Genomic DNA, 12,441 nt, shown 5'->3' with positions numbered 1-12,441 from the left:
GAAAGATCTCAAAATTATGGATCGCCATGAAATTTTTAAATAAAAAAAAAAAGGTCTCTATAACTTTTTATTTTTTAATTATCTATAATGGGAGGAATTTAATAAAAATAATTTAATAAAATCGTAGAAATTTGGTGTAATTATCGAGACGAGAATTTGTTTAGAATGGAATATGATTAAATATGAATAAAATTGATTTTTAACAAAATACGATATAAGATAACGTATCAAAAATTTGCAGAGTTTAATAATGCATTATCCTATTATATAAATCTGTAAAATCAACTCGAGTGAAATTCAACCGAGAAATAGCCAAGAATTAGAAGTTAAAGGTCAATGGTAATAAATAAGCCAATTCGTTTAAAAATTAACGCGATCCTGTTTACAATCGGGCAATGAAAGAGGGCGCCATAATATTTCACTCGAACTGCAAAAGATGTAAATGATTAATGGTGATGGCGTGACGATCGCGACGCGCTACATCTCGAGGAGGTTACGTTGCCTACGTTTTAACCTTAACGAGATTGACGTGTCGTGAGTCATTAATCTCGGCATCGTCCTCGAATTTCCGTGAATTCCACGATTAATTTAATTTACAGGCCGCAATGGTTTACAGCGACACGTCTTGTAATGAGGTGGCGCGTGACGAATTTCGAGGAAATTTCCTTCTAGACTGTAATTCCGGCCGATGAAAAGCAAACTGCATCGTTACGTTTTATCATGTATATTTATACGGTGGTTATTAAGGCCATCAATTGCTATATATTCAGTGTTCCCTGGTCAAGTACAAAAGATTGACGTAATGGTGGATTGACGATAATTCTGCTGATTACGTAGCAGAACTGTAGATTTAATTACGTTGCCAAAAATATCGTTTAATGGATGTAACTGGGTCGTGAAAACAAGATGACGTGATATAGTCGAAATAGTTTCTCACGTAGATTGAGTGAAATTGAAGAATAGTTAATAATTATTGTCTCTTTAGAGACAAAGATGGAAAAGAACTTATAGAAAAAAGCCACCGGAAGCATCGTCCAACCCCTCTTTTCACTAAAAACATTTTAACCCCAGAAACATCTACTTTTAGCTCCGCTAAAAGATCCTTTCTAAACGTCTAAATGCTACTTATAAAGCATCATTGACGTAATAATTGTTTTCGATTTCAAAAAAGAATATTTCAATCTGACAAACAATTCATTTGTCTCATTTTTTTTCTATGACAAAAATAAGATATAAAAAAATATATTATTATTATTAGTCTTTTAAATGTCCGATCCTTAATCCTAAAAAAAGATTTTTACAATATCATTATCAATTTTATGATGATTTTTCACAGTATGATTTCAATGTAATCGAAATAACGACACGAAACGCGTTACGTAACCTCACTTAATCGCACGCGTTTCAAGTTAATTGCCTCGAACTTGATGTGAGTGTAAAAGCTAATGTATATGCACGAATAGGTTCGACGAAGAAAATGCGATTAATTGCGAATGAAGAGAACGATTGTTACGTTTAATTGAGCGGAAACTATATTTATGAGAGATGCTTTAAACGTTAATGCTTTATATATGCTTACAGGCGTGCGCTCCAAGGTATATTTGGTTCTCCGTGTCTCAGCCGAAATATCCGGAAGACAATCGATGGAGCAAGGAGTCCACTGTTGGAAGTCGAAGGGAACCAGTTGGTACTTGCTGGATCGTCGGGAATAATTTCAACGAGCCACAAGAATTTTCACCCTGTCGTACGAGTAAGTCTCTATTCTCAATGTATTCCAAGTTTCGTTTGAAATTTAGGTTAAGTTAGATTATCAAAAAGAGAATGTTTCGAGACCAAAATATTCTTTAGGATATTATAGAACTTTTAATTCATTTGTTCCCTTCAAATTTTCTTTTAATTTTATTTATCTAAAAAGAAAGAAAGAAAAAAAAAAATTTAAAGAAATATAGAAGCTTACTTTTGTATATCCTACTTGATCCATCCTCTATAAACAGTTGTAAACATCACCACAAGAGCTTTCTTTCTCTTCTCTTTCCACTTTGCGTGTTTCTTCAAGGGGTAGCGAAACATTTCGTTTTCTGGAGTGGTAAATCGTTCGTCCTTTGAGAAATCTCAGGGGACGAATTTCCTCTTGGACGAAGGACGGAGGATAGGCCGCGACATGTGGCCGTGTCCTCGAGGCATGGCGACCATAAATACCCCTGGTAACAGGATATTTCCTGTCGTCCATGCAGGTCTGCCTTGGCGTTTTAATGACAAAAGACGTATCGATTTTCTTAACCATGGTGAACAGGCTGCTTGTTTTACGATGATTTAAAAATTTTTGAACTCGTCTCTTTTCGTTTCTTAATCTTTCGCGTTAATTTTACGCGTGAAAAAAAAAATTTCCTTTATTTCTTACGTTTTATTTTATCATCCTTCTATTCCTCCAAAAATCGCTCGAATTTTTTTCAATATTTTTTTTATTTTATATCATTTACTTACGTTACTTATGTTAAATGAGAATAGAAAAGAATGGAGTAAGAAATAGATACAAGTTCTCAAAGTGTTTCTTCTTTCTTTTTTATCGAAAATTTTCCCCAAAGTGCAAAGCAAAGCTCAACGGCTGAGCGTTAAGTGCATTTTCTTCTTCCGTTCCACGCGATAACGAATTCCATGCCATTGTTTCAAGATAAGATTCTTCGAAATTTACCGCATTTTTCTGTTATCTACCGGTTATCACCGCTATAACAGACATTCGGCGCAGATTCCAATAAGCTACTTATACAATACTATATCGCGTCTCTCCCACGTTTTTCGAATATTTCGGAAGTTTTTCCGGTCGATCATTTTTCGCGAAAGTCAAAATAGAGTCAGCTTCTATCACGTTAAAAGAAGAAGAGATCGAATCCCAGAATAAAATATCACTCACAAAAAAACTATAATATAAATTTATTTTTCTAGAATATTTTAATATTCTTAATATATTTTGATGATAAAAATCCTTTGGGAAAAGTCTAAATTCATAGAATAATACAATCTCCGTTTATTCCATTTTCACGATTGTTTATCAAATCTTTTCGAAAAAAGAAAAGAAAAGAAAATTCAAATTCTCTCGATTTCACGCCACAAAAAGAAAAAAGAAAAAGAGATCGAGCCCCAGAATAAAATATCGAAAGTACCGATCATTCACAAAAAATACGAAAATTACGATATAAATTTATTTTCTCAGAATATTTCAATATTACAAAGAAAATTCAAATTTCGATTCCACGCCACAAAAAAGAAAAGAAATTCCTACGAACGGATAAAAATCGGTTGACAAAGAAACCTCAATATCCTTGCGGAAGCGCTGCAATATATCGTGTGAGCAGACGTGTGAGCTCATCGTCGAGAAATTCCTTGGCGAGAATCGAGCAATTAAACAATTTGTACCCAGCTAACCGTTTATTGTCGCTTTTCTCGAGAATCGACCACCGAGTTCTCGACGTTGGGGATAGCTTATGAAGCCTTGCATTCGCCTTTTGCTCATTGTTGCCTTTTCTGGACAAGGGAATCGCCGTGTCCCTCGTCCTCGCCTGTGTTCGAGCGATTGCCTTCCATTTGTCGCTCGCAATGTTGGGCACAATTCTCTCTTCAACGATTGTTTTTTTTTCCCCCCCCTCCATTCGTGGCCTTCGACGATGTATAAATTACTTGATCTTGGAATTGTTTGGCTCGCGTTAATTTTCAATCGGGTTCTAAGACAACGGTTTTTCGTTCTTAGGATGACGATCGATCGAGAAATAGCACTGTGAGATCATCGTTGCGCCATCGATGAGCGCATCGAATTTCGAGAAAATTCGAATCACGTTTGTTTGAGTGTTTAAAGCGGTGTGGGACTGGAACGGGTGATTTTTTTTAGAATTTGAAAAAATTTTTTTTTTAATTCTTTCCGAAAAATTCTCCAACATATGGTATTACCTCGACGTTTGGATCATCGTCAATTTTCAAACTTTGTTCCGTTCGTTATATCATTGCTATTAATAATCCTGTCTTTCGTACCGTTTCTCTTTTGTGCTTTACTCGCAGGATAAATATCTATAAACATCTGCGATCACGTAATTTTTATTTTCATAGATTTGCTCACGTGCACATTTCCGTTTGTCATAAAGAGTTTGCAACACCTATATCAACTTGAGCATACGAATAACGCTAATTTACAACAAGCATATCTTTTGAACGCGTGTTATTTATGTTCAAAAAAAAAAAAATATTAAAAATTTTTAATATTAATAAATTTAATATTAAAAATAATATAAATTTAAATCATCCCATTGTCTTATTCTATATTATCATACTTTTAAAATTTTATCGTGCGTATTTTTAATCTTCATTTGAATCTCTTGTTTCTTGTTTTTTTCGTTTAAATTTAAATTTCAAATTACATATAAATACTTTTCAAGAAATTTCAAGAAACCTACCTACCTTCATCGATCCAGTTTAAATTAATCACTATCGTTTAATCCACCAGGAATCTATTCCAAATCGAGCGAACGTTCGATTCGAGCAAAAAAAAAAAAATATATATATATATAAAAAATATAAAATTTCTATTTCCCGTATTCTCGTATAAAAAGAAAACTATTCCAGTTTATACCGAAAATGGATAAAATTGTCGCGCATTTAAGGAGAAACGTTTTCATTCCTGTAATGACATATACTCGATTTCCGCGAAAAAAAAGAAAAAAAAGAAAAAAAAAAGAGATGTCTCGAAAAGAAATAAGATAAAACTCGTTCCAATAGTCGATAATCACCTCGTTCTGGCCGAACTCATCGAAGGTAATGGATAGAGTGTGAATCATAAATGTCGTCCACTTCTCTTGGAAGACTTCCATCGTAGTCGGTCTAAAAGCTCTTTTTAGTAGCGCTTTTTTTCTCTCTCACTCTCTCTCCCCCTCTCTCCTCGTGGCATAGTTAACACATTGCGAGGCCATTAGCCGGCTGATCGATTTTTCAACCGAGACAACAAGAAACTACGAGCTACACTTGGTACTTATTCGCGCTGCTTAAAAAGGCAATCTCTGTTAATTTCTGTTCTCAACTTCTTCCTTCGTATCGTACGAATGGAACTCGTTAATGGAAATGTAGATAAAATGCAAATAAGTTCGCGGTATACACGCGGTATTACGTAACAAGTGCATCGCTTCTTGAAAGCGGTTTAAAAAAGATCGCGTTAACAAACGCGAGTGCAAGCGAGAGAACCCTTCTCTTCTCTCTTTCTCTCTCCCCTCTCGCGATATCGCGTCTCCCCCACCCTTGGAACAATAAAATCGTCGGATCGAAGAAAGCGCGAAGATGTGTGCGAGAGGGAGCGAGAGTGAAAGTGGCGAGTGAATCGGTCGGTAACAACGTTCCACGATGAGTGCCGCCCACTCGTCAAAGGAGGTCGAGAAGTAGGAAGCCAAGTCGAAGGAAAAACACCGAGGGAAGAAGAATAAATAAAGAAAGAAGAAGTGAATCGTAATTAGAAGGCGCCATCGCCTCGAACGCGTCTTTCTAAACTTCTAGGCTTCGATTAACACTTAATCCTTCATAGAATTACTATCGTCCCGTATATACCTAATGCAATCTAACCTCTAAAACGTTGAATTCGTTTCTTGCCCGCGGATTCGTTAAAATGGATGGCAGACCATTATTCCCGGCCGGTAATAAAAATCACGTCCACTTTGTCCCGGCTGACGAAGTATTAGGAGCAAGAAAACAGTTGGTGACAAGCCTCTCTTGAATTCTTCGCGTTGCAGTAAGAACGATATTTCCCCTTGTTATTGCGATTTTATTGCCGCTCGACAGTTCAACGAGCGCTTGTTGAAATTGTTGCCGCGGAGATAAAGTTTGACCGGTAGTGTGTCCCTTCGCGCCGATATTCTTTCTTGCACGATTCTTGCCGCCTTCGTGGATGGAAATGGAATTTTGTCGGATGGAGTTTCGCGTGCACTTTTTTACCGTTCTTTTTGGGGATACGATTGACTCGTCGACTCGGGAAAGGGAAAGATGTTTACGGTGAAAATTTCATATTTTTTTTTTTTTTTAGAATAACGGTTTGATTTATTTATGATAAAGAAGTTGATATATCGAGTTATATATTGTGTGTTGTTTAATCGTGTTGTTTAACGTTTGAAGTAACGATTTTCAACGACGTCGGACGAATTTTGTACATGTTTCTAATTTCTTTTTTCTCTTTCTTATCCCGGTCTCAATGAAATTTCGTTCGATTCAACGAAAATATGGCTTGATATTTTGAATTGGTTGAGATTGTCGACGGTTTCGATGATCGACCTTCGATTTTTTTTTTTTTATTGAAAAGAATACGCTCGATAGGGGATACTTAATCGCTCGTCGACACGCTCACACATTTACCCGGAATCAGAATTACAGTAGCTCCATTCATTCAACTTGCAACTCGATTAAACATCACGTGTAGTTACAACGTACGAATCATTTTCACCGCACCATTTTGATTTCGTTCTTTATAATTACTAATCGGTGAAAATAAAATCATCGATTATCGCCATTAAACGATCTTCAATTTATCTAATATATTCATTTCATTCGATCTTGTTTAATACTTTGTAAATATTAATTACAGTATATTGATAAAATAATTTTTTATTTTTTTTTTATCTTCTTTCTTTTAAATATATATATATATATATATATATTTTTAAGCGTATAATGTACAAGAATCGAGATGAACGGAAAGAAGGATGTGATTGTTTTCGGCGATGGATACCACATTTCATTTGCTTACTTTCAGTGGTACCTTCTTCGTGAAAACATTTCTCTAACACTTGTCCTGGGTCCAAGTTCGAGTGCAAAGCACTCTCTTAACGACGAGAATAGCACCCTCGCAAAACATCGAGACACCAGAGAATTATAAATAGACCGACCGGCGACGATGTCCATCTAATCAAACCTGTTCTTTGTTACTTTGCACATTACTTCCCTAGAAAAAAAAAAAGAACCTATCAACCGTGAAAATGTGCTTCCGTTCTAATGCACTTGCAAGCATATCAAAGCAGATTTTTTTATATAATCTTTAATATACTTTATTTTCTAACTAATCGAAGATAAAAGATTTGTTTAAAGATAAAATTAAATTTTTTAAAGCCAAAGACGAGATTGAGATTAATCAAAACTCGTTCAAACTCGTTCAAACTTATTCAAACTCGTTCAAACTCGTTCAAACACGCCAAAAATCGTAATCTCTGCGTACATACGGGATGAAAATTCACAATGATCGCGGGAACAAACATCTTCAAACGCGAAAAAAGAAATTCGAATCGAAGGGAAATCAACGCAAATCAACTCCATCCATTTTCCCCCCCCACCGTTTTACTCGTCACGTATCGTGTACGTATAACAACGATCGTACATCGCCTCTATACGACGCCATTGGAATCATACGGGCCATCGGGATGCGATGTTAAAGGCCAACTCTCTCATAGCAGCGTGGCATCTTATTCGCATGCACGCGAAGAAACGTCGGCGCCGATCGACGCGGTCTCAGGCCTCGTTTTTTCTCTCTTTCTTTTTTTTTTTTTTTCCCCTACCCGACACGGGTGGATCGGTCGTCGACGACCGATTGATGTAATTGCGTGACTGGCAGCTCGTCTAAAGTGACCGATCGGCCGTCATGGCCGCCCCCTTCTCGCCGTGCTCATAACGTATGTAAGTACGTGGACGACGCGACCGTGCGGATCCCACCGGATATTCTCCCATACAAGCGCGGTCGTTTTCTTACTGGCAGCCACTGTCCAACCATCGAGCTCGATTAAAACGATCGTGAGCGGATCGTCGATGGAAGTATTTAAGTTGAGAGATTGGAGGAGGAATCGGGATCGAGGGATTGTTCGTTTGAGGGCAGGTGTATTGAGTATCGAGAGTTGCGATTAAATATATATTTTTTTGGAGGAATTTTAATTAATAATTGGGGGATTGGAAATCGACGGATTGTTTGTGAATGTTTGAAAGTAGAAATAATGATGTTAATTATTACATTTGGATTAAATTTTTTGATTTATATTTATGGCTTTATTAATTTGGAATGTTGAATTTTAGGAATGAAGTTATCAAGTTGTGAATTTAATAAATTATTTTCAGTTCAAGGAAAAGAGGAAAAAAAGTAGAATAGAAAGCTTTGAAAATGTTAGTAGCAATTATACAATCGATTCTTTTCTTCCTCTTCTTGGTAACCTATAAATATTTTATGAATTAAATTTTTTTAAGAAATTTTAATTGATTAATTGAAGGATTGGAGAATTGAAATTGACGAATTGTTTGTGAATGTTTGAAAGTAGAAATAATGATTATTAATTATTATCTTTGGATTTTTTGATTTATATTTATGGCTTTATTAATTTGGAATGTTGAATTTTAGGAATGAAGTTATCAAGTTGTGAATTTAATAAATTATTTTCAATTCAAGGAAAAGAAGAAAAAAAGTAGAATAGAAAGCTTTGAAAATGTAGCAATTGTACAATCGATTCTTTTTTTCCTCTTCTTGGTAACTTATAAATATTTTATGAAATATTAATAATAAATTCCTTATAAATTTTTTTAAGGAATTTTAATTGATTAATTGAAGGATTGGAGAATTGAAATTGACGAATTGTTTGTGAATGTTTGAAAGTAGAAATAATGATGTTAATTATTATCTTTGGATTTTTTTATTTAAATATGGCTTTTTATTAATTTAGAATGTTGAATTTTTTTTAAGAATAAAGTTATCAAGTTGTGAATTTAATAAATTATTTTCAATTCAAGGAAAAGAAGAAAAAAAGTAGAATAGAAAGCTTTGAAAATGTTACAGTAGCAATTGTTCAATCGATTCTTTTTTTCCTTTATTGATAACCTATAAATATTTTATGAATTAAATTTTTTTTTAAGGAATTTTAATTAATTAATCGAAGGATTAGAGAATTGAAATTGACGGATTGTTTGAAAGAATGCAAAAATAACGAATATTTAATTATTTGAATTAAATTTTTTGATTTATATATAATAGTTATAAAATTGTGAATTTAATAAGATCATCTTCGATGCACGCAAAAGAGAAATAGAAATAGAAGAAGTAGAAGAAAAAAAAAAATAGAATAGAATGCTTTGAAAACAATCGATTCTTTTTTTCCTCTATTGGCAACTTAATAAATACCCGTTAATTAACAGCAATTACGGAGGCTTGGACGTAACCTTGACTGGTTGAAACGAGAAATTTAAGATGGAATAAGAAAATGCTTTGTTTTCTTCCCCCCCTTTTTTTTTTCAAGCGATATATAATGTCTGATTGCCGGTTAATGCCGGCACTCGTCGCGATTACGTTGGCGCAGCTTTGACGAGTGTGTCCAGCTTATTGATGTTAATGCCAAGTGTCAGGCGGAGATTAATCTTTCCGGCGGCAGTCACATTCGCGCGATCAATCTTGCGCGAGGGTGTTCCTAAAGGATCGTGAAAGCGCGATTCGTTTTCTCTGTGAATCGATTTATACGTTCGAAGTTTTATTCCTTTCCTTTCTTATTCCGTTGCGCAATCATTGCTTCATTGAAGGGGAAACGAAAATCTTGATCGATGTGCTCCACGTTTCGTTTCACCATGTTTCTACGATTTGTGTTTTCAATATTCGTTTAAAATAATGTATGATCGATTTTTGTATTATTATAAAAATTGAGGGAAAAAATGGAAACTTGTTATTTTTAGAACATTTTTAGAATTAAAATTTAATTATTAAATTTAAATAAAGTTAAGAATCTTTGGAATTCTTTAAAAGATGAACCGTTTTAGCGATGATTTCATTAAGATGATAAGCGAGTCGAAGATGGCGATATTAGGAACCTTGAACACGTTTGGAATACGAAACATTCTTTACTCTTCGATAATTGAAAATTATTTGAAACACATCGACTTATATTTGTATTATTCGAAAAATCTTAAAATACTTTAAATTTCTAATTGGCCATCATACATATCTATGTAAAAATTAAATTGAATTATTTTTTAATAATAAACGATTAAGCAAATAAATAAACGAATAATTAACGACGAATCGTATACAATGCTTTAAAATAAAAAAAATACTTCAGAAAAAATATACAAGAAAAATATTCCCAATGCGTATTGAAATTGTCACTAGCATCATAGCGGTTCACGAATTCGCGCTATTTCTAGTAACTTTTCGTAGCGTTCCGCGAAATGAACGGAAATTTCGAAAAAGTGAATTAACACGCGCCGTAAATCTGTATTTCTCGGCCGGTTTTCTGCATTCTCATCGTGCGCATTGATGTACACCGTTGAAAGAACTTCCGTGCGGAGGCAGATTGCGGTATAGAGTTGACTTGCGCGTGAAACGAAACCGAAAACCTTCTCTTTTCCGCGGTGACGCTACTCTTATTTCCTGCGTCTCTTCTGCCACCGCGTAATTCCCGCCTTTTAAAGAGAACGTTTCCTCCACGCGTGCGTTTAAGATCGCATTCTGGAAATAGAATGTTGGATGTAATTGGTCCTACCTCGTGCCCCCTGATTGGATAATAAATTTTAAACGATCGTGCCACTCCACATATGGCGCGAATCATTCCGTTTGACCCTACTTTTCGATCTTTCCCCTCGAAAAAAAATTTTAATTCGATGCTGCAACTGTTCTATTTCCATCGTTGTTCCGTATAAACATATATGAGAACAGCATTGGAAAATGTTAATCAAAACTACTCGACCGTTATATATTATTCGCGAGAGATTGGAAAACGATTTTATCGTACGGAATAAAAATAAAAATTCCCTCGAAAGATCACGAATGAACGGGAATCGGCAATCAGATACGTCCATAAAGAGAATCAATTTGCCTCGTTTCATAGATTACACCTTGCCCGTTCATTCGAAAAAACAAATAATAGAAAGTAAAATGAGACGAGAATCTGTTGTTGGTAATGCAATTTTATTATCTTCCCCTCTCCCTTCCCCTCCTCGACGCACACCTACAATCGCGCTTCACGGAAATAAAATATGATTGCGGGCAAGAAACGTGGATATTTGTACGTACGATTGCGAATTACGAGGGCATTCCTCGCAGATGGGATCTCGAAAGGCGGAAAGAGCGAATTAACCAGAAGAACACGGGTGTAATAACCGCTCTTCTTTTTTCTCGATGACGCGTAATTGGCCAGGGAGGGAGAGAAGGGGGAGGGGGAAGGGATCCAGAGGCAGCACGTGAAACGGCACGTATCAGCCGCGGACGAAACGGTCTGTCAAACTCGTGCAAACTCGCGCCAACTGGTTCGGTTCGTGGACGTGATGAAAAACGGGAGATTGTTGTGCGAGGAGATAGGGCGAGCGTAGTCATCGAATTATCTCGTGGAGATCGTGGAAACGACACGAGCGTGGAACGGTGGAAATTGATAATCGTGGAAGAAAAAAAGTGGTGGCCCCGGTGATGTTGGATGAATTATGTATTTAGCTAGTAGGAACAATGGACTTGGCTTGGTGACGTGCTCTTGGTTACCGTTTCTCTCTGAATTGGAACATAGCGAACCGAAGTAAAAAAGCGAGATATTTTCCTGCTGATGGCAATATTTCTGAAATATTATTCTGAAATTTATTATAATGTATCGTGATTACTTGAAAAATATTATATATATATATAAAAATTTCCATCAACATTTAATACAACAATTCAATTGGTAATTCGTTTGGAACACATTTCGGTAATTTTGAATCAAATTCGATCTCGTTCGAGTTACGAAAAGATCGTGAAGGTTTCCTGGAAATGGCCGTTTTCTCACAAAGGAAGAGAGAGAAAGAGAGAGAATGGGCTGATGGATGGATCCGCGGCGAACGCGTCACGGCTCAGGATCGATCCAGGATTAATGATGCGTGCACACGTATTCCGTGGACGTGTGCGGGGGTGCGTGGCAATAGGCGTTTAAGTCGATGCCTAACTCGACTTCCTAGTCGATGCCTCGACTCACGACCTCTCTGACACGGTACAAGACGTTTAGCAAATGCGCGCGCCAAGTCTTTCACCTTTCCTGACACGAGCTCTCCTCTCACTGGAATTCCTGAGGCTTTTTCTTTTTTTTCACTCGAGGGATTCCCTTGTCGTAGTATTATTTCTTGTGAATTTTTAGATAATTCCTCCTTTCTTTTCTCCTTATTCTTCTTTTTTTCTTGTTTGTACGTGGAAAAAAAAAGTGTAATTTCAAGCGAGAGGGAAGCTTGAGTTATAGCGAAATATACCAATGAGAGACGAAGATCGAAGATTAAAGATGGATGGTGAATTTGAAAAAAGAACGATTTCGATTGAATAATTGAAAAATTGGATTAGGTTAAATAAAATTCATATCTGTCCACACGAGTCTTTTTATCTCTTGTTCATCAATGTCTCTAGGATGATGAAATGAGACATCGTGTTTTTCTCGAGTGGCAAAGGGGCCG

At 35.9% G+C, this 12,441-nt stretch overlaps 1 protein-coding gene across 2 annotated transcripts in view; it reads left to right on the top strand.

Annotated features, from left to right (window-relative positions):
* LOC108004014 (integrin alpha-PS2) overlaps positions 1-12,441 on the top strand; it is an 80,833-nt gene that overhangs the window by 49,058 nt on the left and 19,334 nt on the right. For both annotated transcript variants that reach the window (XM_017066633.3, XM_017066632.3), the window contains exon 4: positions 1,582-1,750. In XM_017066633.3, coding sequence (XP_016922122.2) covers positions 1,582-1,750 — 169 coding nt within the window. The remainder of the gene's footprint in view (positions 1-1,581; positions 1,751-12,441) is intronic.

This window comes from Apis cerana, linkage group LG13 (assembly GCF_029169275.1).
Source record: "Apis cerana isolate GH-2021 linkage group LG13, AcerK_1.0, whole genome shotgun sequence".
Taxonomy (NCBI): Eukaryota; Metazoa; Arthropoda; class Insecta; order Hymenoptera; family Apidae; genus Apis; species Apis cerana.
This window is presented reverse-complemented; position numbering and strand designations above follow the sequence as displayed.